This window comes from Gopherus flavomarginatus, chromosome 5 (genome assembly GCF_025201925.1).
Source record: "Gopherus flavomarginatus isolate rGopFla2 chromosome 5, rGopFla2.mat.asm, whole genome shotgun sequence".
Lineage (NCBI taxonomy): Eukaryota > Metazoa > Chordata > Testudines > Testudinidae > Gopherus > Gopherus flavomarginatus.
Window position 1 is genome coordinate 39,894,272 of NC_066621.1, and position 27,450 is coordinate 39,921,721.

The 27,450-nt window shown below is 47.2% G+C and overlaps 1 protein-coding gene across 2 annotated transcripts in view; it reads right to left on the minus strand.

Annotated features, from left to right (window-relative positions):
• LOC127051048 (acyl-CoA (8-3)-desaturase-like) overlaps positions 1 to 27,450 on the minus strand; it is a 161,534-nt gene that overhangs the window by 123,492 nt on the left and 10,592 nt on the right. The window contains exons 6-12 of one of the 2 annotated variants that reach the window (XM_050952902.1): positions 21,118 to 21,178; positions 20,369 to 20,445; positions 18,834 to 18,931; positions 18,391 to 18,487; positions 17,729 to 17,808; positions 16,980 to 17,105; positions 15,884 to 16,259 (exon numbers count right to left, since the gene is read on the minus strand). In XM_050952902.1, the coding sequence (XP_050808859.1) occupies positions 16,208 to 16,259; positions 16,980 to 17,105; positions 17,729 to 17,808; positions 18,391 to 18,487; positions 18,834 to 18,931; positions 20,369 to 20,445; positions 21,118 to 21,178 (591 nt within the window). In that variant the 3' untranslated portion in view covers positions 15,884 to 16,207. Of the gene's footprint in view, positions 1 to 15,883; positions 16,260 to 16,979; positions 17,106 to 17,728; positions 17,809 to 18,390; positions 18,488 to 18,833; positions 18,932 to 20,368; positions 20,446 to 21,117; positions 21,179 to 27,450 lie in introns of those variants that run through there. The other variant, XM_050952903.1, reaches the window with a different exon arrangement.

A 27,450-nucleotide genomic window follows, 5' to 3' on the forward strand; every position in this document is an offset into this window, starting at 1 on the left:
GCTGTTCACTCACAGCCTCTAGCACGTAAGGTGCTCCCAGCTACATGAGTGAGCAGTTTTGGCCAGCTGTTGCTTGGATTGTGCAACCGAATGACACTAGCCAATATCTACGGTCCCAGACACAATCCTAGGAACCTCCATGTTGCAGTGTCCAGTTATGCGCGCTAGGTGCTGCAAGCTTATATGAGTTCATCAATTTAACAAAGAAATTGATATGTACCAGGCTTGTTATCCCAAGGGGAGTTCCTCTGACACATTTCAAACAAAATACACTACTTCAGGTAGAATAAACACACACATTTATGAACTACAAAAGGTAGATTTTAAGTGATTATAAGTCAAAGCACAACAAGTCAGATTTGGTCAAATGAAATAACAGCAAAACACATTCTAAGCTAATCTTTACACTTTCATTGCCCGTACAAACTTAGATGTTTTTCACCACAAGGCTGGCTGGGTGTCCTTCAGCCAGGCTTTCCCCTTTGATCAGCACTTCAATTGCTTGATGGTGGTGTTTGTAGATGGAGGTGGAAGAGACAGAGCATGCCAAATGTCTCTCCCTTTTATCATGTTCTTTTTTCCCTCTTGGCTTTGCACCCCCACACACACACCTTCAGGGTCAGGTGAGCATTACCTCATTGTAGTCCCAAACTGACCAAGGGAAGGGAAGTGACTTGGTCGAGAGTCCAACAGATCCTTTGTTGCTGTCTAGGCCAGTGTCTTTTGTTGCTGTAAGGCTGGGCTGGGTTTGTCCCATATATGCCCTGATGAGGTGTGAATTGCCCCTCTACTTCTGGAGAGTTTTGCCTGGGCTTGTTTTAAGCAATGAGGACATGTTTTCAGCCTCATAATTATATACATGAAATGATAACCTATAACATTACTATAACAACAATGCTCAGTGCATCATGAGCCTTTCAAAGACATCTGACATGATAAGCTTTTCATTGTATACCACACAATCATTTTACAAGGATGAACATGGGGATGTAGGGTGTTCCCCCAAGGTACAAAGCATCACAATGGTATGCAGAGAGTAATTTATCTTTTCTCTTATGAGAAGAGACCAAGGTAACGTTTAATTAAATTGAAAGGTGAGGAATTTAAAGTTGATAAAAGGAAACCTTTCTGTCTCCACACACAACATAATAAATGTGTGGAACTCATAGCCACTACACACCATTGAAGTTAAGAGCTTAGTAGACTTTAAAAGAAGAGTAGACATATATATGGTTAACATTAGGCAGTATAATAACCAAATACATTAGGACCATGAACCATCAAGCATCAGAGCAAAAGTCAACACCTAACTTATGACGGTTGGGAGATGGGAAAGATCCCCATTTACTTTCATAGAATTATAGAAGATTAGAGTTGGAAGAGACCTCAAGAGGTCAACTAGTCCAAACCCCTGCTCAAAGCAGGACCAACCCCAGGTAAATCATCCCAGCCAGGGCTTTGTCAAGCTGGGTCTTAAAAACCTCTAAGAATGGAGATTTCACCACCTCCCTAGGGAACCCATTCCAGTGCTTTACCACCCTCCTAGTGCAATGGTTTTTCCTAATATCCAAACTAGACCTCCCCAACTGCAACTTAAAACCATTGATTCTTGTTCTGTCATCTGCCACCAATGAGAACAGCCTAGCTCCATCCTCTTTAGAACTCCCCTTCAGGTAGTTGAAGGCTCCTATCAATCCCCTCTCAGTCTTCTTTTCCACAGACTAAATAAGCCAAGTTCCCTAAGCCTCTCCTCAGAAGTCATGTGCCCCAGCTCCCTAATCATTTTCATTGCCCTCTGCTGAACTCTCTCCAATTTGTCCACATCCTTTCTGTAGTGGGGGGCCCAATTTGGACGTAATACTCCAGATGTAGCCTCACCAGTACCGAATAGAGGGGAATAATTATTTCCCTTGATCTGCTGGCAATGCTCCTACTAATGCAGCCCAATATGCTGTTAGCCTTCTTGGCAATAAGGGCACACTGCTGACTCATATTCAGCTTCTCATCCACTGTAATCTCCAGGTCCTTTTCTGCAGAACTGCTGCTTAGCCAGTCGGTCCCCAGACTATAGCAGTGCATGGAATTCTTCCGTCTTAAGTGCAGGACTCTGTATTTTCCTTGTTGGAACTCATCAGATTTCTTTTGGCCCAATCCTCCAATTTCTTTTCGTCACTCTGGACCCTATCCCTACTCTCCACCATATCTACCTCTCCCCCTGAGCTTTAGTGTCATCCATGAACTTGCTGAGGGTGCAATCCATCCCATCATCCAGATCATTAATGAATATGTTGAACAAAACTGGCCCTAGGACAAACACCTGTGGCACCCCGCTTGATACCGGCTGCCAGCTGGACACTGAGACTTTGGTCACTACCTGTTGAGACCAATGATCTAGCCAGCTTTCTATCTACCGTATAGCCCATTCATCCAATCCATACTTTTCTAACTTGCTGGAAGGAAGATCTAACTTTGGTTAGATCCTTCTGTAATTCCCTACAGTCTTATCAAATGTTGACTAACCTACATAATTTTGTGTTTGCTACCAATTTTGCTATAGTGATTCACCCCTCTATTACAGGTCATACTCCCCTAGCCATAAGTGCTGAAACTAGGGTTGCTACCGCACCCACTGGCTTGAAGAGGTTTCCGTCATATCAGAGTTTAGAGTTTGGTTCAATGGCTTTCAGCATCCCCACTATACACATTGTTACAGCACCTCTGCCTTACTTAGATAGCCATCAAGACACCAATCTTGGCAAGACATTGGGCAAACTAAGTGACTGTCCTTTCCAAATTTGATCAAAAAAAGAAAAAGAGCTCAGTATTATTAGGATACTGATGGAATTGCAGCCAAAACTATGTCATTGTTTCCCTCAGCAATTTCACATTATTCATAGAGCTTAATGTCAGAAGGGACCATTAGATTATCTAGTCAGTCCCTCTATGTATAACAGGCCATTAAAATTCACTCAGATACCCCTGTACTGAGCCCAAGAATTTGTGCTTGGCTAAAGCATATTTTACAGAAAGGCATCCAGTCTTGAGCTGAAGACATCAAGAGATGGAGAATCTACCACTTCCCTGGGCAAAATAAACAGTAACAAAATAAACTTACAGTATCCCGCATGAGACTCCTTAACTGAGAGGAATTATTCAATACTAATTTATGGATATTTTGGACTGTCTCCAATGCCAGAGCTAGTAAGAGCAGAGCACTCTCTGTATTACCACTATGTCTTGAATCAGCTAGATAATGAGAAACACTCAATTCAATATAATAAGTGAAGGCAGCGCAGATTGACCAGGCTATCTACCATCTAGAATGATCCCTTTTCACTACTGAAGTCCCAATCAGTGTAAGTGACTGTTTCCTCTTTGCTGGGAATTACATTGTCATTTCTTATCAAATTGCCTGTGTTGCGTCTAGGCTTCATTTGAAATCACAATTAGTTTCCCCTTTCTTTCTGTACAATAGTAATTGTATTTATTATATAGGCTACTGAAGGAACATGTTTTTCCATCTTGTTCTCTTATCTAATTCAGTTTCTCTCTAGTAAAAGAGGACTTTATAGTTCTTGTTGTTTTTTGCAAATTTATACATTATAAGACACTCTTACTATTTTTTTCAAAATTACCCTGTCACAGCAGAAACTCCTCTTACACTCACAAGATTTTGCAAGCGGATTACTTCTTGCACTGTGTGAATGCCAGAAATCTGCTTTCATCTGTGTTCTGTGTGTGCAGCTTCTTAAAAGTTTGTTTTGTGCTCCCTGCTTTCTTTACTGTAGCAATACCATTCGTTAATTTCTCTGATGGGCTTGCAAGAGTTCAGTGGGGATAGCAGGCTATAACTTGCCAGAGCTGCATGTTCCTGTGAGTTAACTAATTTTTCTCTTTGCTTATTCTTGGCATCATTTATTACATTTATGGTTCCATATTTAGGCCACCAAGGTCTATGAATGTGTTCGTATATTTCAGTAAGCATGCATTGCTTTGTTGTTAGTTACAGAACCATAGCAATGTTGGGCTGCAAAGGACCTTGAGATATTATGTAGTCAAGACCCCTTTGCTGAGGCAGGACCAGGTATACAGGGTTATACCTGCACACACGTCAGATATTTCTGAAAAATGTACTGTTCTCGAAGAGTGGATTTAGTAAGACTCCTTTGCAGTTTCCCAACATGACTATATTGTCAGTTCATAGAATGGAAAAACACTTCTCTCTCACAAGCACATGCACACACCTATACATAAAATCATGAGATTTATTTAAGCGTTTTTTGTTTCCAGACCCTGATTTTTGACCTCCGTGTTTGAAATATTACTGACTCCTACTTGTATGCCTGTCTCAGAATGAAAATTCAACCTCAAACAAACAGGAAATGCACATGTAAAAATCGGAGTGGGGGAGGAGCTTCCTTGTCTTCCTTCTAAGAAGGAGCCTCTACTTTCTTTCTGTTACCTTTGAGATGACATCCCTTCACTTTATGCACCCTGCTCTTAGTACTTTCTAGCATCCTCAATCCTGCTTCTCTTCCCCCTTCTACATTTCCTCTAGCCCTTCTGAGCCTACTGCCCCAACCGCTCAAACTGCAACCATCCCTGTTTGGCCATAACTAGCCTCTAACAGACCCCATCCCTAACTGGCTCTTGTTTCCCCTGCCTTATCTTTGGCACATTCCAGCTCTCCTCAGTTTGGTTCACCCTCCTCTACAAGAAACTGCAGCAAACCCCTTACTCCTCCTCATACCACCGCAGTAGACTCCAGCACCCCACCCTATTCCTGCATTTCTAGTGCTGCCAAAAAAAAAGCACACCCATCGCTGCCAGGATGACTTTGTGTGAGAAGTAGGAAGAAGAGAAACAGGACATGAGAGGACGTGGACAGCAAGCAGGATATTGGAGGATCACATACAGTAAGAGCCAAGTAGTAGGATGTAATGGAAGCTGGGGATGGAAGGGCAGAAGAGGTGTTCCGTAGAGAGTGCAGATCGGTGGATGCCACCTAATAACAGGGAAAAAGAAATGGGATACCAGCCAAGTGGCTATAACATGGGTAGTGGTAGTAGGGGAAGCACATGGGGAGGCTCGAAGCAGAAGAAAAAAAGATAAATTAGAGATCAAAATGTATATCAGTGAAAAAGAATTGCAGGAGAGAGAGAGGACTGAAAAGAGAGAAGATAAATGAAGTTAGAGGAAAGAGAGGAGAGAACCAAAATTAGGAAACATAGTCATTTTAGTTACATTCTGCTGTTAAATTTATGTGATGCATAATCACCCTTGCCCTAGCTGCCGAAATAGCTGGTTTTATATTTGTGTCCCTACCACCTCTGTGCCCCAAGACATTATTTATATAATTAAGTGATATGAATATAGTTCACGATAAGAGGCGCCATTCTGTGCACATGAAAACATGGCCACAAACACATCGAACATTTGTTCTATTTGTGTCTTAAGCATTCTGTGACTGGTGAGAGAAGGGAGGTCATCGGCATTTAGAACAGAGTGGGCAGCAGAGGAAATGCAAGTGAACAGCGGCCCCTACAGGCCACAGAGGCAAACTTCAAACATCTTGGCAACAATTCCTTGACTGCTTGAGCCTGTTCGTTAATGAACATTTACAAACTGTGGGACTTGTATAATGGAAGGATAAACCTTGACACCATGGTAATGAGTGAGCTATTAAAATCTAGCTTAAAGAGCGAGATGGTCATATTGGTTCACATGATAGTCCCATGTCTAAAAGACCTTACGGAGATTCAGTGTTATTCATTAACTGCTTCTTAATCCAGGGGTGCGCAAACTACGGCCCGCGGGCCGCTTGCAGCGCGCCAATCGGGGGAGCGGATCCGCGGACTTGTCGCGCTCCTGCTAGAGGTGCGGGGCCCGGGGCTTGCAGCGCGCCAGTCCGGGGAGCGGATCCCCGGAGTTTTCGCGCTCCAGATAGGGGAGCGGGGCCGCGGGGCTTGCAGGGGATGAGCCAGGGTAGCGGGTCCGCGGACCTGTCGCGCTCCGATCGGGGGAGCTGGGCCGCGGACCTGTTGCGCTCCGGCCGGGGTAGCGAGGCTGCGGGGCTTTCAGAGCTCCGGCCGGGGGAGCAGATCCGCGGACCTGTCGCGCTCAGGCCAGGGTAGCGGGGTCGCGGGGCTTTCAGCGCTCCAGCAGGGGGAGCGGATCCGCCGACTTGTAGCGCTCCAGCCGGAGGAGCGGGGCCGCGGGACTTGCGGCGCTTCGGCCAGGGTAGCGGGGCCGCGTGATTTGTCGCGCTCCGGCAGGGGGAGCGGGGCCGCGGGGTTTGCAGCGCTCCTGCCGGGGGAGGGGGCCGCGGGGTTTGCAGCGCGCCAACCGGGGGAGCGGATCCGCGCTCCGGCCGGGGGAGCAGGGCCACGGACTTGTCGCGCTGGGGCCGGGGGAGCGGGGCCTCGGAGTTTGCAGGGGACCAGCCGGGGGAGCGGATCCGTGGATCTGTCGCGCTCCGGCCGGGAGAGCGGATCCGCTGACTTGTCGCGCTCCGGCCGGGGGAGCGGATCCGCAGATATGTCCCGCTCCGGCTGAGGGTGCTGGCCCGCGAGGCTTGCAGCGCGCCAGCCCAGGGAGCGGATCCGCGGACTTGTAGTGCTCCGACCGGGGGAGCGGATCCGCGGACTTGTCACGCTCCGGCCGGAGAAGCGGATCCGCCGGACTTCTTGTGCTCTGGCCGGGGGAGCGGGGCCCCGGGGCTTGCAGCGCGCCAACAGGGGGAGCGCATCCGCGGACTTGTAGCGCTCCGGCCAGGGGAGCGGGGCCGCGCTCCGGCCGGCACGCCAGCCCCTGGGTACCTTTGGACCGTCCAAGTCCTTCTGCTCCCCAGGGGTCCCTGCATTGAAGCAGGATGCATAGACCATTCTTATGGAGGGCGTTGGAGTTCATATTTCCTCGGGAGAGGACTGTCATACGAGTGTCCTCAGACCACAGGCTGAAAGAAGAAAGCGAAACCACCCTGTCCTAACCACCCGCTCGGTTCCATCATGTTCCTGATGTTTATCTATTGAAAATGGCCCAGAAGCCTGTGGCTGAGCCAATGAATCCCACACATCAGGTGCGCCAGTGTGAGGGAGCTCGGGAGCTACTGACCATGATTTAGGGAGAGGGGTGCAAGGAAAGAAACCAGCGAAAAGACTATTTTTAATTGCAGATGCCATTTCCCTGAATTGCTTCAGATTCATCTCGGCTTCTTGGGCTATTGTCCACAACATACCACAAGCAGACAGGAAAATCAGTGAAACTGCGAGTGTTTTTTGAATGCCCCTAGGCCAGGGGTAGGCAACCTATGGCACAGGTGCCGAAGGCGGCACCCGAGGTGATTTTTTAGTGGCATTCACACTGTCTGGGTCCTGGCCACCAGTCAGGGAGGCTCTGCATTTTAATTTAATTTTAAATGAAGCTTCTCAAACATTTAAAAATCCTTATTTACTTTACATACAACAGTAGTTTAGTTATATATTATAGACTTAGAGAAAGAGACCTTCTAAAAACGTTAAAATGTATTACTGGCAGGCAAAACCTTAAATTAGGATGAATAAATGAAGACTAGGCACACCACTGCTGAAAAGTTGCCGACCCTTGGCACTAGGCATTGGCCTTTCTCCTGTCACACCATAGCAGCTGCTGCACTGCTATAGCACTTTGAGTGAAATTCAGTGTTAATTTAAAGACTGGGAAAGGGGGAGGAGGCATCTGCATTAACCTTCTGAAAGGAGAAAATGAGTAAAAAACCATTTGCTTCACACCCACCTTTGCAGTATCTCTCACCCCCGTTGTGCACTCTATGTTCCACGATCCTCTCCAGTCTTCCCTCCCTCCTCTAGGCTTTCTGTCCTCATTCCATTGCCCCTTCTTTCCCTCTGCAATGTCCCTCCTTCTCAGGGCTCACAGTATAAAAAAAAAAATAAAGGAAAAACCCATGTGACCATCTGCTAAAACATCTTTGTGCATCACAGCTGCAATGCAGCCGAGCGATTCCGGGAGGACACATGAAGGGGGGAGCTTTTTCAGATATAGATCAACAGTCCCCCAAACATTCTGGTGAGGTGCGGGGATGAACATGAAACAATTCAGAGCAATAGTGTTTGCAAGCAAAATCTCTCTCCTCTGATTGTTTCAGCACAGTCCCACTTACTGGGCTCTAGCCAGCAGCCCCAGTCAGTGGGTGGGGCCTGACAGTGGAAGCAAGTCAGTAAATGACCACCCGCTTGAAGGAAGACGTGGCATTTCCCACATCCCTGTAGGAACAGCTGTTTTTTTGTCAACACTGACTTACAGGGGTCTGTGTTTGTTTTCTGAAACCCCGATTTTGATGACTCATGTGATGGGTCTTTCTTTTAAAAAATGAATATTTGTGTAAAAGTAGCACCAGTTTTGAAACAAAAAAACCTTTTTTTTTTTTATAAAATAACTCCATGGAAATTGTCAAAAAGAAAGAAATCGGTTAATTTTGAAAAAGTACAGGATGGAAATGCCTTCAAAATTTTAAAACTTCCCACAAGTTTTTTCTCTTTTTGGACCACATTTCTTGACTACCCTATCCTAAAAGAGCTAGATCTTAGCAAGGTCCAGTCACAAACTGAGTGGCTAGATGAGGGAGGAAGAAGTCTTAAAATGGACAACCAGCTTTCAATTGACAGTGATGAGGCAGGCTGCGGGGCTATGTCCACTATCATTAATGCAAAGACCCAGGGTATGTTCAAAATGTCCAGTTTACACATTACTGCCACTGAAAGCTCCATTGTGTTGCTCTGGGCAACAAACTGATAGCTGTTTGCATCAGCATTAACTGAAGGCAAACTTGCTCACATGAATAATATGCACCAGGGATCATACTTAGGGCAAATAAATCTACTGAAGGGCATTTGATGCAGACAAATACCAAAATCTTCCCAATCTCAAATGGGTTGATAGTTATCAACCATCATCATTTCCTCGGGGGGGGTAATATGGTTTAAAACAGCCCTTCAGAGCTACCATATATGACCATGCCTGAGCTTAACACTGTACTAGGGTGCTGTCTGAGGTTCAAATCCAGCTTACACAGTGGTTTTTATTGAGTCTTTTGAAGATAATTATATAAGCAGCAGGGTGCCTGATTTTAATGTGCTCTCTCAAGGCTGAGATAGAATCTCCAGATTTTGGATTACCACAAGATATTTCAAGTTTGCCAATTGTTCCACTTTGGCTATGTGAGGGTCACAGACTGAGAAACTAAAAAAATATTTTTAATTTTGAATTTTATAAAAATGCACAAGGATGAAAGTTAAAGGAGGATGTAACCCAACCAGATACAAGTCACTCACTTTGTTCCATGCAAACTCAAAATACAGGCCATACTCTGGACTACACCATTGTTATTACCATGGCCTCAGAGCGTCTGTACATATATTCTGAGTGATGTTCTTACTGGCTGCTTGATTGACCAATCCAATGAGTGCCCTCAGTTGATGTGACAGGGGAATATTACTTAATCTTTTGTCACTATTCAAGCAATCTTGGGGATTACCTACACTTAAATTGCTGCAGCAGCTGTAGCGCTTAGTGAAGACACTATCTATGCCCACAGGAGAGCTTCTCCCATAGCATAGGTACCCCTCCTCCCAGAGAGGTGGTCACTATATCAATGGGAGAAGCCCTCTTGTAAACATAGTGTTGTCTACACCAGGAGGTAGGTTGGTATAACTGCATCACTCAGGGTATGGATTTTCCACCCCCGAGTGATGTTGTTATACTGACATACGTTTGCAGTATAGACCAGGACTTAGATACCTTTAGAATGAATGGATTTGTATGCACATCAAATACACATTGGGTACAAAATACTTCCTTTGTAACAACTTTCATTCGCTGTTGACAACTGAATTGGACACCGTGATGTAAATGTGAAAGACCCCTAAGTTATTCACTCTTCCAGTAAAGGGCTCTTTTAATATATTTATACATGGTCTGATCTCTCCTGCTTAATAATGGTCAGCACGTTTTAGGAAATCTTCTCTCATATTAGCAAAAACATGCTTTGAAATGTGGATTGCTGCTTTTGTGAACAAAGTTCTGACCCTTTAAACATTCATCAGTGTTTCTTAAATATCCTGTAAGGCTTGTCAGCCTTCCAAATTCCTCTCCTTTCTGTTACCACTGTGTGGTCATTTCATGTTATTCATTTAATCCTACATTAATTATGTTAAAGGTGACCTACATAGTTGAAAGGAAAATGCTTATTTAAACTACACTTTCAGGGCAATCAATTGAATACATTTTAACCTACCTGTTGAACCATCTCCAGTATGTATAAAAGAAACCTTGAGGCAGTTCAGTGTGAGTGGAAATTTCAGACTCTGAAAGTTCAGTGGCTCTTCTGAAGTTACTAGAAAAGTTCCAGAATGCATTATTCTGGGATAGACAAGGTGAGGTAATATCTTATATTGGACCAACTTCTGTTGGTGAAAGAGAGATGCTTTTGAACTACACAGAGATATTCTTGAGGCTGGGCTGACCTGAAAAAGAGCTCAGTGGGTCTTGAAAGTCTGTCTAAGTTGGCCCAGTAAAAGATATTACGTCACCCATCTTGTGTCTTATATCCTGGGACCAACACAGCTACAATAACACTGCAATAATTCTGGGATGTCTGTGATACCGGAAATCTCCAGGACTCTTCTGGAATGTGTGGCACTCCAGGATAACACACATCCCCGGGCATCTTTAAAGAACATGAAAGAGCTAGTGGATTTTCACAGAGAGCAAAAATATTGTTCAAATTTTAAGTTTTAGATGAGATCTTTTGAAACTAAGGCTCTGTCTGAACAGTGACACTGCAAGTCTCTACATTACCTACTTTTGTGGTATCTGAACAGCCTAGAATGATGAAAGCTGCTTTAGAAAGGTAAGATTATTACAATTTATTTCTGCTCTAAGATCATCCTACAGCTGGGTGACTTGGAGCAGAGTCGTCACATGCAACATTTCCGGCCTTGACTCAGTCTCCCTTTTGGTTTTGCACTTTAAGGCTTCTGCTCAGTTGTTTCACCTCTGTTTGCTATTTCAGTGCACACTGTATTTCCAGGTGAGCTGGGAGATGGGGTCACTGCACTGTGGATACTTCTTTTGCAGTGTGACAGAGGGAGAAAACGCAGAGTTCTGAGAAAAGTTCTGGACAGCCCCAAGCCTGGAAGATGTTCACTGGTGTGTGACATTACACTGCATATTCTTTATGGAAATATGCTTATGATATGAATATGGCATAACTGAGATGTATTTTATGCAAGATGGCTCAGGTAACTTATCGGAAAGATTATGATTTACTGAAAGTGATTATCCAATTTGTATGCATGTATCATTTCTGTATCTAAAGTTAGGAATATGGACTATGGAACAATTACAACTGGGTGTGTATTGGGAAGACACCCACCAGACACCCACCTGATGAGCCATTAGGAGAAAACAACAAGACTGTGAAGATACTAATCTCCCTTCTTCCTGGAAGGCATCCTGGGAAGTAGCTCTGACACTACGAGGTCAGATGGTCCTATCACCTGATACAAAATAGCACCTTGGCACTGCTGGTACTTTTCCCCTGTAGGGGGATGGGAATCAAACAAAGGATTTTCGCTTTATGTAAATCTTATTTAAGGGTGGGGAGAAAGGCAAACAGGAATCTCCTCCATTGCCTACCCAAGACGAGGCAAACAGGAATCTCCTCCATTGCCTACCCAAGACGGAAGACTGCTGGAAGTACCTGAAGGGACAAAGGAACAAACCTGAAGGGAAAGGGAGGGAACAGTCCAGACTGAGACAGGGGTCCAGTCTGTAAGAAGAAATAACTGGAACTCTGAGCTACAGAAACTCTGCATCCTGCCTAATTCAACATTTAGGGTGAGCAAGAAGCTGTGCATATCTTTCTTCACACTGAGGAAAAGGCTGAATTTTTATGAGCTTGTGCTGTGCAGATTCTTCTATACAGTGCAAGACAGCATACCTTTGGGTCTGCACTTCAAGGGAGGTGGGCACCTGAGTGCTGGGGCAAGTTGCTTAAACTGAGTCTTCCCAGAACTGATCTCTAGGCTGGTCTACACTGGAGGGGGGGGCGGGGGAGGGGGAAGAGGTGGTGTCAAGCTAACATATGCAACTTCAGCTATGCGAATAGTGTAGCTGAAGTCAAAGTATCTTAGATCTATTTACCTCGGGTCCTCACGGCATGGGATCAATGTCCGTGACTCCCCTGTTGACTCCGCTACCGCCACTCGCTCCAGTGGAGTTCCAGAGTCGATGGGGAGCGCGTTTGGGGATCGATATATCGTGTCTAGATGAGATGTGATATATCGATCCCTGATAAATCGATCACTACCCGCCGATAGGGTGGGTAGTCTGGACGTACCCTCAGTGTCTGCGTCTTTCTGCAGCTGGGTGTGGCCCTGCCTGTGTGTGCTCGAGGAAGCTTAAGAGCCTGGCTCAGCAAGACCGGTTAATGGGGGCCGAACATGATTTACAGCCCATGCTGACAGAAAATGATTTACGGTGGGAAGAGAGCCTCCACTGGGTAAATAGCTCAACAGATGAGGGAACTCCCTTCATAGATGTGCAAGGATTCTTCCAGATCCTGAGAACTTGGCCAGGGAGTAGATGATCAGGGTAGAGCAGCCACAGCCACTGCTGCTGCAGCATGGACAAATAGTTGTTCCCCCTAAAGATTCCTTTGACTTGATGGGTTTTATTCTAGTCTTTATAGGTTCTTACCCTGCCCTCACCTCCAGATTATCTCAGCACCTACCAGGCATGCATTCAGCGATGTGACTAAATTCTGTTAGGTGTGATCTGTTTTCCCTCTCATTCTCACCCCATGGGGGAGATTGGTGTGTTGAATTTTGTTCTGGTAGAGTTTTGTTGGTTTGCGTAAAATGAACCTGCTGCTCTGTGTTTATGCTAGTGAAGGCCAGGTTGAAGAAATGCACCTTGACCTTGGAGCAGAAGGTAGCAAGTTTTGTGATGGTCCTTAGCTACTGCAGCAGCTTACTCCATAGTTGCAGACCAGCCCCCACAAAGCCATGTTTCCTGCACAGATGAGATTTACCCTTATGATAGAAGGGATTGGGGAAGACAGCGGGTTTCCTTACTAATCCCCCACATGAAAGAAAATGATGGGAAAGAAAAGGGACAGAACAGGAGAAAACAACCACTGGAGCCCAGACGACTTCATTTAATTTACACTCTTTATTCAACACTCCGGACCTATGATTTAATGGCAATTTAATTATTTCCAATAAACAAAAATAAATTCCCATCCCAGCCATTGTCAAAGGTGAGGTGACACTGCCCACTTCACAAGCCCTCCAATCTTTTGGATGGTGGCCTCAGAGCGGAAGTTACATTTCTTTCCCAGTCTCCTTTAGTACTATGACCAAGTCTACACTAGGAGCACTTTGCTGGCATAATGACACACAGTGAAATACTCTACTGCCAAAACTTGCCATGTGTGGCTACAGCTATACCAACAAAACTGTGCTTTGTAATGGCATATCTTATTCCAGCCTCACTCTCTTCCCTCAGGCAAAGCCAGCTATCTAAGGAAAAGCACAGTTTTGCTGGTATAGCTGTGTCTGTAATAGGGGCTTTTGCTGGCACTGTTGTGCTGGTCAGAGATCACCCTTCTTCTTGCCCCTGACACACTTGTGCCCATATAAGTCTGTGGTGTAGTCATGGCCTGAATCACCTGTTACCTTAGTTGGGAAAAGCTGTCATGATGCTGGCTGGCTGCAGGATGAGTGAGGGGAGGGCAGGGAAGATGGGGAGAGTCCTTGCATCACACTTATCCATTTAAGAATCCCAGAGAGAGATGGAAAGAAATTGGACCCAGAACCTGAAGAGGAGGTCCAAACACAAAGAAGTGATGCGGATAGGCAGGGGCGGCTCCAAGACCCAGCACGCCAAGCATGTGCTTGGGGTGGCATGCTGTGGGGGGGCGCTCTGCCACTCACCAGGAGGGCAGCAGGTGGCTCCGGTGGACCTCCCGCAGACGTGCCTGCGGAGGGTGTGCTGGTCCCACGGCTCCGGTGGAGCATCCGCAGGCATGCCTGTGGGAGGTCCACTGAAGCTGTGGGACCAGCGGATCCTCCACAGACACGCCTGCGGGAGGTCCACTGGAGCTGCGGGACCGGTAACCAGCAGAGTGCCTGCCCCCCCCGCGGCATGCTGCTGTGCTTGGGGCAGCGAAACGGCTAGAGGCGCCCCTGGGGGTAGGGAGGGTGCGAATGATCAAACTGCAGCCTTTAGAAAGGTCAAGCGAGGTGCTACATCTACTTTGGCAGTTGGGCTGTTTGGCCTTGTAGGTAGCATCGGGCAATGCCGTAAGGCTAATTAATACTCTGGCAGTGTTACAGTTAAGTGCATACCCTTTCAGAGCATGTCTTGGAGGTACATTACCTAATAGGGTATGTCCACACTGCAATCAAAGACCCATGGCATGGGGCTTGCAGGGCGGGTCTTGCAGTCTGGGCTCTCGCCTGAGCCCAAACAGCCATACTGCTATTTTTAGCCCCACAGCCCAAGCCTCCCCACGCCCAAGTCAGCTGACTCAGCGCTGTGGGCTTTTTATTGCTATGTAGACACACATACCCATAGACAACCAGAGGCACAACTTACTGGCCTGTGTTTGTGTGTGCACAATGTGCGTCCCCCACTGCCCTCTGCTGGCTGGAATGTTAGACATGTTTAAGTGGTGTCCTGAACCCTAATGCCTCAACAGTGGAAGATTTGCCTGTAGCTCACATGGGAGCATCCTGTGCTTTAGATACAAAAAATCCTGAGTTCTCTCCCTATTTACAAAGTCCTCAGTAGCCAAAGGGTGCAGTATAATGAGTGTACACTCCCAGGGGGCCAGTCTTTTTCCTAATCGAAATTGCTGGGGGCACTGTAGCAGTTAATCTGGGAGGACTAGAGGTTCCCCTTGCATTAATGTCTATTTTTTTTTTATTTTATTTATTTTTTTTTTTTTGAGTATCAGTAACTGGTCCATCAACTCTTTCACTTTTAGGGTATGGCACTGTGGAAGCTACTCATGCCATCTCCACTGGAAGTTGCAATATGATAATTAACCCAGAGATCCAGGGGCTCACCATCCTACCTCTACAAAAAAAAATAAAGCACTCAAGGCATATATGTAGCAGCATTCTCATTGGGCACAGCAAGCCAAACACCCCACCTCTAGGAAACAGCTCTAGCATCTCACCTGTGCCTGCACTGTGGTTTGGTCTCTCTCTCCTCACATTCATCCTGCAAAGTAGTCTAAGTCCCTGCCTGGTGCTTTGGCCTTTCTTCTCTACCCCACTGCCTCAAAGTTTGGGCACATGGTTTAAATGCACAATGATGTTTAACAACATAGCCCCTACACAGTTTCTTCTCTTTCCCACACTTACATTTCTCCTTATTGTTCCCTCTTCCCACCACCCAACTTCTATCTTCAGTGCTCTCACACTGCCCCAGCTTCCTTGATTCTTTCATATGGGGAAGGAGCAGAACAAGGGTTAGAAAACAAGCTGCCAGGTGTTTCAGAAATATCTGTGTTAGGCCATGTCCAGACTAGGGTATTAAAATTGATTTTAGATACGCAACTTCAGCTACGTGAATAACGTAGCTGAAGTCGAATTTCTAAAATCGAGGTACTCACCCGTCCAGACGGCGCGGCATCAATGTCCGCGGCTCTCCGTGTCGATTCCGGAACTCCGTTCGGGTTGATGGAGTTCCGGAATCGATGTAAGCGCGCTCGGGGATCGATACATCGCGTCCAGACTAGACGTGATATATCGATCCCCGAGCAATCGATTTTAACCCGCCGATGCCGCGGGTTAGTCTGGACGTGGACTTAGATAAAAGATTTCTCTCCTACAGACACAGCAAGTGAAATGTCACTAGAAAGAAAGGCGTTAGTTCCCAGACCTACAGGCGCCTCCTCCTTCCTAGCGGGTGGTCTCCTCCATTCTGATCCTCTCTATTATTCAGTCCCAAAAAGGAGGAGCAAGAGAAGCATGAGAAGGATTAAAAAAACCAAACATCTTAAAAAACCCCACACTCATTACTGGAATTAAGCTTGCCCAGCTCCACACCCCTGGCTCAGCCGGCTCTCTTTGTCTTCATGGTGATCACCCTGGGAGGCAGCAAGGGTGGAGAATACCTCTAATTGGAGTGATGCTGCTTATTTATGTAGATAGGCATTGAGCCAGAGCTCCCCCGAATCCTTCAGAGAGCTGCAGGGATAGAGAGAGAGAGTCTGATTAGTTTAGAAACAAATGATGAAATGTGGCAGCACAGTGACAGTGAAGATCAATAAAGCAAATTTGAGGTGGGAGGCAATAAAATCTAGTGTTATATTCAAATCCCTTGTCTGGAACACATCATGGAGATCCTCAAAGACACAGTGATTCACGCTACAGATCCTGGGAAAGGCATAGGACAAGTACCTATGGAGTCACAAGGGACTACTGTATATGATCTGAGGGTTAAACAACCCAACAGGAGACAAAAGGACGGAGGCAAGCAAAGGAGAAGACATGTAAGGTCAAGTAAGGTTTCAAGTCCACAAATAAGGGCTATAAAAAGACAGATGGAATGAATGAGGCTTGTGACAGACCTGTCTAGGAGACTCCCAACCTGACATAATCCTAGAGCGACAGTAAGGGAGGCATCTGGGAGAGAGGTGGGAGAAGAGGCTGCTGGCAGAGTGTTCTCCATTAGAATGTTCACACTAGCTATCTGCAACTGATTGAAACCAATGGCAAGATATAAAAGAAGTCCATATCCCATTCTCAGTCCCATGAACCATCCAATCCTATTTCTATTGCATCTCTTCTGTTTCAGCGGTGGCCCGCCCACCCCACATCCCTAGTGGACCTGTCTTGTCACAAGGTCCAGTGTCCCCATCTTGTCAAAGGCTACTGCACAACATTTTTACATTGACAGATACCTACTGCACAATGTCTGCAAAGGCAGTGAACAAGGGCTTGGACTGGTACTCGACGCCATGCTTGGCACACAGAGACTTCACCAGGGGGGCCACCTTCCAGTAGTTGTGTCGAGGCATTGTGGGGAAAAGGCTGTGGAGAGAGAAGAGGGCTAATTCAGTGAGATCTCACAGGCCAGAAGGAACCATCATGATCATCTATTCTGACCTCCTGTACATTGCAGGCCACAGAACCTCACCCCACCCCACCCCATCCCACTCCTGTAATAGACACACAACCTCTGGCTGAGTTACTGAAGTCCTCAAATCATAATTTAAAGACTTCAAATTACAGAGAATCCACCATTTACACTAGTTTAAACCTTCAAGAGAGCTGGTCTCTCACTTAGTACTTCACAGGCTTCCTGCCTCCCCTCAAGGAGTCAACCTTACAGATGCCTTATTCTCATCTTGAGTCTGGAATCAATTAGTGCCCTATAGTGGCTTCTTCTCACTATATTCAGTGCCTGTACTCACTGACATCCCATCCAGGTCCCATTCCATCTCCCTCAATGGGTATAGTCATTGGTGCCCCAGAGAGTTCCTGCCTTTCCATCTGATGCCCAATACAGTTCCCACTCCTCCTCCATAGATTTCGTGCCCTTTCCTTTGTGCCTGTTTTCACTGATGTCGCACACAGTCCCTTGCCCTCCTCTGGTGCCCATAGTGACTGGTGTTCCTTAAGATTCCTTCCCTCATCCCTGCGCCCATACTCACTGGTGTTCGATCTGGAAGTTCAGGTGCCCGCTAAACCAGTCATTGAACAGAGACTGGTGAACATTACATGTTGCCTGGAGCTGGGGGAGGAAGAGGAGCAGTGAGTGTTGTTTCATGAATGCGCATCTCTCATTTGCCTGAACAGCAGGATAACCTGGTGCCACCTTCTCATCCTCACTCTCCTCTAGACTGAACAGATTCATTTAAGGATGGGGATGACAGCTCTCACTCCTGAGGACAGTGAGACCAGGCCTGGGTGAGAATGGCATTCTGGGATATGGGATCATAGTCCTAACCAATACAGAGCTGATCTCACTAGCACGATTAGGCCAAATCTGCCCTGACTCTCCTCTGTGGAGACCTCCTCACCGTTACAGAAACGGGCACAGAGTCAAGACACAAGAATAGAGGACATAGGAACATCTTGCACCGGGAGAGCTCCAGGCAAAGCCCCAGATCACCCTGCAATCACCATGTCACCCCCATGAGTGCAGACTCCCACTCCATTACCACAAATTTCAGTGCTCACAAGGCCTTTCCCTACTGAACCCTGTAACACTCTGCAGGTGCACTGTTGACCCCAAGCACCTATGGCAAAGTGCCATCTGCTCTGGAATTTACACCCACAGGCCCACAGCTCCCAGGGAAGCAGAAGGTCATACCTGAGTAGTGAACCAGTCCACGTTCTTATCATAATCGATGTGCATGGGGATGTGGTTCATTTGCGTCACCCAGACAAACCAGTTACTCTCTATGAGCCTGTGCAGACAAACACACAAAGCAGTCACTCACCACATGCCCACCTAAGTCTGTGACAGCCCAGGAACAAGCACTCATCCTGGGCCAAAGCAGTTACTGCTTGATGAAACCTCTCCCATGGACTCCAACCAACTGGACAGCAAAAGGCCCACACAGGTGATGACACAACAGGGAAAATGTCCCCTGTCAGGTCACAGAAAGTCAGGATGGGCAGAAGATTCAGGGGCAGATAGGAAAAGGAGAGATGGGCAGGGTGGCTAGAGGCTAGGGAAAGGCAGAGCAGAGGGATTGATAAGAAACAGCTGTGAGCTGAAGCAGCCACAGGGGGTAGCAAGGTGAGTGATACCTGACCAGAAGAAAGAGCCCCAGGAGCCCTTTCGCCCCCAGTAATGGCAAGTAGGTGAGGAAGAATCGGACGTAGAAGGTCAGCATCCAGACCAGGTCCTGCCAGAGAGGAGACAGAGAGAAACCTGCATCGAGGCTGTAGATTACAGCTCCTGCCCACTGCCCTGCACTGGCACCCCCAGAAACCATCACTATAATTCCCAGTCTTTATCTCCCTTCCATCCCTAGCATGTGCCATCTGAAATGCAGCCCTGAAGACACCCCCTTCCCCGCTTACTGCCCATATGCTTTAGCTCCCCTTCACTCCCTGGCACGTAATCAGCCTGACCTGGGCCAAAAAAAGGCGCACACTGAAGGGCCATATCTTGTTCACCTCTGAAGCCAGAATGGGCAGAAAGAGGAGACTTGGGAAGTGGAAAAGCAGCAGCAGCTATTGACAGCTTCATTCTGCCTCATTTCCTTCCCACCATTCCTTGTTCCTCTTCACTTTCCTGTGGGCTTTTCTCTGGTACTTACTCTCTTTCCTGCAATAATCCTCTCATTACTTTTCTCAGCAGTCAAGACTTCCTTGCGCCTAAATCTCAGGTGAGAGCTCTTCCTTTTCTGCATTTGCCTCCCAACCCCCACTATCCCTCCTTGTCACAGCACACACCCCCACCATGCTCCTGAATCCCCCCTCCATATTCTCCTTTGCCCAGTCACTCTGGGCTGCTGGAGCACTGGGTTCTAGGCCACTGGGAAGCCCCAACAGTGTAAAGTGGGATAACAAGAGAGCTTCTGGGGGCAAGGAGAAGTGGCAGATGCGGCTAGGTCTTTGGTACAGGAGCCTGGTGCTGCTCTGGGTGGCCTCTCATGCTGGGTTGTAGAGCATGAGCCTGGAGACCCCACCACTGAGCTTGGAGACCCCCACCACTGAAACTGGGGGAAACTAGGAGCAAGGGGCCTTTCCCCCAAAGAGAAAAATCTACTCTTTTTTTTTTTTTTAAATGTAGTTGTCCCAGGCAGATGAGGCACTGAATTCCATTCTCATCCTCTCTCATTTCTACAGCTTTCCTCCCTGCTCCCCTCAGCTTTCAATGGTTTCCCTCCTCCTGCCCGCACCCACCGGCAGCCACAGAAGGTTAAGTACTGTCTCCCTTCCTGCCCAAAGCCAGCCACGTGTGCCATTTGATGGTCAGGCTCCACAGAGCTGCACCAACCCCACAACATGATGGGAAAGCCCCCGAAACCCTTGGTGACTGATGACCATCCCTGCACAGCAGCAGAGCCCAGCTCCCTTTGTTACCAGAGCAGAAGCTGGTCCCTCACAGACTGAGAAGCACATGCATTAGGAGGAAGACACCCACTCTGCTCTTCTGTCAAAGGATTCGGCACCAGTCATACACCCATCCACTGTGTAACAGTGAGATATCGTGACCAGCCACTCCACATTCAGGACTCCTCCCTCTGACATTTCAGTCCCAACTCCCCACACCAAACCTTATTCAGAAAACTAGGGAAGGCATTGCAGGGTCTGGCAAAGCTGGACATACTCACCACCCACTGTCTGCGCTGCACTGCGAAGTAGAATATGTACCACTGGAAGTAGAGAGGCACCAGGGCTGGGGGTCCAACTACAGGAGAGAAAAGGAGAATACAGAGACATGAAGCAGGTAATCATATTCCAAAGGAATTAATTCTGAGGGTTCTGGTGATTCACAGAATCATAGAAGATTAGGGTTGGAAGAGACCTCAGGAGGTCATCTAGTCCAACCCCCTGCTCAAAGCAAGACCAATCCCAATTAAATCATCACAGCCAAGACTTTGTCAAGCTGGGCCTTAAAAATCTCCCTAGGTAACCTATTCCAGTGCTTCACCCCCTTCCTAGTGAAATAGTTTTTCCTAATATCCAACCTAGACCTCCATGACTGCAACTTGAGACCATTGCTCCTTGTTCTGTCATCTGCCACCACTGAGAACAGCCAAGCTCCATCCTCTTTAGAACCCCCTTTCAGGTGGTTGAAAGCTGCTGTCAAATCTCCCCTCCCTCTTCTCTTCTGCAGACTAAATAAGCCCAGTTCCCTCAGAAGTCATGTGCCTGAACCCCCTGATCATTTCTGTTGCCCTCCGCTGGACTCTCTCCAATTTGTCCACAGCCTTTCTGTAGTGGGAGGCCCAAAACTGGACACAATATTCCAGATGCGGCCTCACCAGTGCTGAATAGAGGGGAATAATCACTTCCCTCAATCTGTTGGTAATGCTCCTACTAATGATTGCTGGTACTGCACAGGAGTGGAGATACTCACTGATGAAGAAGTACTTGTGCTGGTGGTTGTAAGGCATGAACTTCTTCTTCTTCTTCCCGAGCTGTGAAAGGAAAAGGGATCACAGTAGGTTACCTGGGCTACAGAGACACTTATACAAGCACTTCCATCAACTTCCCTAGGAGAAAGGCTCACAAATCCCCTACCAACTCCATCAGGAAAAATGTCTGCATAAATACCTTCCCAGTGAGAGGTGGTATCAGGCACCCACCAGTTCACCCACAGCACTACTTCACTCTATTTTAAATCTTCTAAAGGGACCCCTCCCCGCTCTGTCTCTGATTCACAACTGTCTAGTCTAGGCCCTTGAAATGTGAATTCTGACCTGCACAACAAGCTCTTCCCCAGTAGGGGGCGCTGGAACCACATCACAAATGTGATTCCATTTATTACTATGACCACGACCAGGGTTTTGTCTTATCACAAGTTCTCTCAAGTATCAGAGGGGTAGCTGTGTTAGTCTGTATTTGTAAAAAGCAGCAAAGAGTCCTGTGACACCTTATAGACTAACAGATGTATTGGAGCATAAGCTTTTGTAGGTGAATACCCACTTCGTCAGATGCATGTAATGGAAATTTCCAGAGGCAGGTATAAATATGCAGGCCAGAATCAGTGTGGAGATAACTAGGTTAGTTCAATCAGGAAGGATGAGGCCCTCTTCTAGCAGTTGAGGTGTGAACATCAAGGGAGGAGAAACTGCTTTTGTAGTTGGCTAGCCATTCACAGTCTTTGTTTAATCCTGAGCTGATGGTGTCATATTTGCAAATGAACTGAAGCTCAGCAGTTTCTCTTTGACGTCTGGTCCTGAAGGTTTTTTTTTTTTGCTGTAGAATGGCTACCTTAAAATCTGTTATTGTGTGGCCAGGAAGGTTGAAATGTTCTCCTAAAGGTTTTTATATATTGCCATTCCTAATATCTGACTTGTATCCATTTATCTTTCTATGCAGGGACTGTCCAGTTTGGCTGATGTACATAGCAGAGGGACATTGCTGGCACATGATGGTGTATATAACATTGGTGGACGTGCAGGTGAATGAACAGGTGATGTTGTAGCTGATCTGGTTAGGTCCTATGATGGTGTTGCTGGTGTAGATATGTGGACGGAGTTGGCATCAAGGTTTCTTGCATGGTTTGGTTCCTGAGTTAGAGTTGCTTTGGTGCGGTTTGTGGTTGCTGGTGAGAATATGCTTAAGGTTGGCGGGTTGTCTGTGGGCAAGGACTGGCCTGCCACCCAAGGCCTGTGAAAGTGAGAGATCATTGTCCAGGATGAATTGTAGATTACTGATGATGAATTGGAGAGGTTTAAGCTGAGGACTGTAGGTGATGGCCAGTGGAGTTCTATTGGTTTCTTTCTTGGGTTTGTCTTGCAGCAGGAGGCTTCTGGGTACACGTCTGACTCTGTTGATTTGTTTCTTTATTTTCTGATGCAGGTACTGTAGTTTTGAGAATGCTTGGTGAAGATCTAGTAGATGTTGGTCTCTGTATGAGGAGTTGAAACAGATACGGTTGTTCCTCAGTGCTTGGCTGTAGACGATGGATTGTGTAGTGTGTCTGGGATGGAAGCTGGAGGCATGAAGGTAGGCATAGCGGTCGGTGGGTTTTCAGTATCGGGTGGTGTTAACATGACCATCACTTATTTGTATTGTGGTGTCTAGGAAGTGGACCACCCGTGTAGATTGGTCCAGGCTGAGGTTGATGGTGGGGTGGAAGCTGTTGAAATCGTGGTGGAATTCTTCCAGAGTCTCCTTCCCATGGATCCAGATGATGGAGATGTCATCAATGTAGCATAGGTAGAGAAGAGGCGTGAGTGGACGAAAGCTGAGGAAGCGTTGTTCCAGGTTAGCCATAAAAATGTTGGCATATTGTGGGGCCATGCAGGTGCCCATAGTGGTATCACTGGTCTGGAGGTATATATTGTCACCAAATCTGAAATAATTGTGCGTGAGGATAAAGTCACAGAGCTCAGCAACCAGTTGTGCTGTGTCATCATCAGGGATACTGTTCCTGACAGCTTGTATTCCATCTGTGTGTGGGATGTTTGTGTAGAGAGCCTCCACATCCATGGTGGCTAGGATAGTGTTTTCTGGAAGATCACCAATGCATTGTAGTTTTCTCAGGAAATCAATGGTGTCACAGAGATAGCTGGGAGTGCTGGTGATGTAGGGTCTAAGTAGAGAGTCCACATATCCAGATAGTCCTTCCGTGAGATGATGCTCTCAAGAGACCACAGAGCTGATAAGAGTCACAGACAAATAGTGGCACTCGCTACTGAATAATACACCCAACAGCAGTCCATATGCTCATGTTTTCCTGTGCTTTCAGGGTTAACTCACCAGGCTGTTAACCAAGAGGAGAAGATAGCAAAGATGGAATACAACACACACCCAAACCTCTCCAGGATCCTGACCATCACCCAATCCATATCTTTCAACTCAGAGCCACTGGGGCTCAGAAAACAGGAATGTTCTGATGTGTATGCTAAGTTATTAATGTTTGCAGTGTTGTTGCAGCCATGTTGGTTTCAGGATATTAGAGGGACAAGATAGGTGAGATAATATCTTTTAGTGGACCTGCTTCTGTTGGTGCAAGAGACATGCTTTCGAACTACAGAGGGACCTGAAAAGCTCTGGTGTAGCTCAAAAGCTTCTCCCTTTCATCAACAGAAGTTGGTCCAATAAAAGATATTGCCTCACCCACCTTGTCTCTCTCAGTTAGTAAGACAGATCTGTAGCAGGCCCTGATTAGAGCCATCACCTTTGTAGAGAAAGACGGATGGTCCTACTCTGCTCTACCTGCCTCCACTGAAAGAATGACAATCAGCAAAATGGCTCCATGTGGATGATACTAATCCAGAAAGCTCCCTTCACTCTGACATGCACAAAAGGTCCCACCACATGGTCACAAGAGAGTGCTTATCATCTGGATAATACAGATAAGCCAACAGACCGAACTGTAGCTGAATTTTGCCTTCATTAATGCTCTGGAATAAACCAGAGAGCAGCAGGGTCCTGGATCTGGGATAGACTCATTTTCACCTCCAACAATACTCATGTGAGTAGTCTCGTTGAAGCCAGTGGGACTACTCATGTGTGTAAAGTTAAGCACATGCTGGCCTGGGGCCTTACTCTCCACTGTAACTTGCTATTGGTAGCAGAAGCTGGCAATATCTAAGTACGCTACCTTCTAGTACAGCTGCTTAATACAGTTCCTAGCACTGGAAAAATGCATATGGTACAAAGCATAATTTGAATGCTATGCAAAAATACAGAAGCCAAAATAAAACATGATGCTACTAATATGTGGCAGTTTTAGAACACCCACCCATATCAGATTAGCCTCCAAAGCAGAGACAGATAACTACCTAGACTGTAGATCATCTCCATGGAAACAAGGGTGAATAGATTTTCCTATCTTGGAGACTCTTGATTTTCAATGCCTTATGTACAGATAAGTGAGACCATATCACTGCCATCCTCAAACAACTCCATTAGCTCCCTATAAACCAATGGTCACATCTGCATATGGAAATTGAATGGTGGGCCATGAATGCTCACAAAATCGGGGGTTGGGGTCCAGGAGGGGATGAGGCTCCAGCTGGGGGTGTGGGCTCCGGAGTGGGGTTGAGGGGCTGGGGATGCAGGAGGGTGCTTTGGGCTGGGACTGAGGGGTTTGGAGGGCGGGAGGGGGATTAGGGCTGGGGCAGAGGGTTGAAGCATGGGAGGGGGGTAGGGGGCAGGCTCCAGGCAGTGCTTACCTCAAGCAACTCCCAGAAGCAGCAGCGTGTCCCCACTTTAGCTCCTACGTGGAGGTGCAGCCAGGCAGCTCCACATGCAGGGCTGGCTCTGGGCACCAGAAAACCAAGCACATTCTTGGGGCAGCACACTTTCAGGGGCGGCATTCCGGCCATCTTATTTTTTTTGCTTCGGGTGGCAACAGCCTAGAGTTGGCCCTGGCAGCAGCAGAGCGTGGTGGGCGCCTGGGGTCGCTGCAGTTTGCACCGCCAGGGAGCAGTGCCCACACCTTGTGGCTGGGCCGGGCAGGCTCTGAACAGGGGATATGCGGGTTTGGGGCAGTCCTGCGGGGCACACAGAGCCGCCTGCAGGTGCCGCAGGGCGGCCACTCCCCAGCACCGCAGCCAGGGCTGGGAGAAGTGGCCCGAGCCTCCCAAGGACTGTGGCAGGGCAGCCAGAAGCAGCAGCAGCAGGGCCATAGAGGGCGGGGTGCTGCCGTGTGGGGCCTGCATCCTGCTCTCTGGGGCTCCACTCCCTCAGGGGCTACCCTGCCCTGGTTCCTCAGCCCCCGCCAGGGTGGTCCCACAGCTCTGCCCTCTCAGGTCCTGGAGGCGGGAGCCCTGGATGGAGAGACCCTGGGCTGAGGCGCAGCCTAGGAGCCCCGCTGATTACCTCGCCCTGCCAGCGCCGGACCAGTTGGAGGCGAGGGGGGGAGCAGGTGGAATCAGCACTTGTGGAGGGGGGGGGAGCGCACTGGTTGGTGGGGGTGAAAGCCCAGGGCTGGGGTCGGAGGCAGCCAAAAAATTTTGCTTGGGATGGCAAAAAACCTAGAGCCAGCCCTGTCCATGTGCTGCTCCCTCCGCAGACGCTGCTTCTACAGCTCCCACTGGCTGTGGTTCCCGGACAACAAGAGCTGTGGGGGCCACGCTTGGGGTGGGGGCAGCATGCAGAGCTTCCTGGCTGCCCCTACACGTAGGAGCCGGAGGAGGGACATTCCACTGCTTCTAGGAGCCGTTCAGGGTGGGGCAAACCCCTGACCCCTCTCCCCAGGCCGGATTAATCAAGGGCCGGATTAAAACATCTGGAGGGCCGGATGTGGCCCTCAGGCTGTAGTTTGCCCACCCCTAACATAAGCAGAATCACAGATTCTTAGTAACATAAGGCTGGAAGTAACTTGGACAGGTCATCTAGTCCAGCCCCTCACGCTAATGCAAGACCCAGTGTACCTAGACCATCCCCAACAGATGTTTGCCTAACCTGTTTTTAAAAACCTCCAGTGATGGTGATTCCACAACCTTCTTGGGTAATCTGTTCCAATGCTTAACTATAAAGTTTTCCCTAATATCTAACTTAAATCTCCCTTGCTGCAAATTAAGCTGATTACTTCTTGTCCTACCCTTGGAGGACACGGAGAACAATTAATCGCTGTCCTTTTCATAACAGCCCTTAACACATTTGAAGACTTATGTTCCCCCTCAGCCTTCTCTTCTTTAAACTCCATGTGCTCAGGGGTTTTTAAACCCATCTTCATAGGTCAGATTTTTCTAATCATGTAATTGTTGTTGCCCTCCTCTGGACTCTCTCCAATTTGTCTACATCTTTCTCAAAGTGTGGTGCCTAGATCAGGACACAATACTCCAACTGGGGCCTCACCAGTGCCAAGCAGAGTGGAAGACTTACCTCACAAGTCTTACATATGACACTCCTGGTAATACATCCCACTCCTGGTAATACATCCCAAAATGATATTTGCCTTCCCCCCCACATCATCACACGGTTGACTCATAGTCAATTTGAGATCCATTATAACCTCCAGATCCTTTTCTCCAGTACTACTGCATAGCCACTGATTTCTCATTTTGTATTTGTGCATTTAATTCTTCCTTCTTAAGTATAGTACTTTGCACTTGTCCTTACTGAATTTCATATTACTGATTTCAGACCAATTCTCCAATTTATAAAGATAATTTTGAATTCTAATCCTGACCTCCAAGGACCTTGCAATCTCTCACACCTTGGTGTCATCTGCAAATTTTATAAGCATACTCTCCACGCCATTATCTCAGCCATTAATGAAAATACTGAATGGTACCAGTACAGACCTCTGCAGCACCCCACTGGATATGCCCTACCAGTTTGACAATGAGCCACTGCTACCTACTTTTTGAAAACAGTCTTAACCAATTCTGCACCCATTTTACAGTAACTTCATCAAGACCATATTTCTCTAGTTTTCTTATGAGAATATCATGGTGGGACTGTGTTAAAAGCATTACTAACGTCCAGATATATCAAATTTACTGCTTCCCTGCACTGAGTAGGACAACAATTCCTTAGTTCCAGGGGAAAAAAAAAAAAAATCAGAAAGTCTGAGCCAGTCACTATATTCATTTGGGTTCATGTTTTAAAAAACCCAAATGTCAAAACCATTTCTGGAAGTGTTACACCAGGGATGCATTTGCACTCCAGCTGGGACCAATTCCAAATCTCACTGAAATTGACTGATAGATTCCCAACGATTTCAGTGGGCCCGTGAGTCCAGCACTGAATTAGCTAGTGTTTTGGCTGAAATGCATAGGAATCT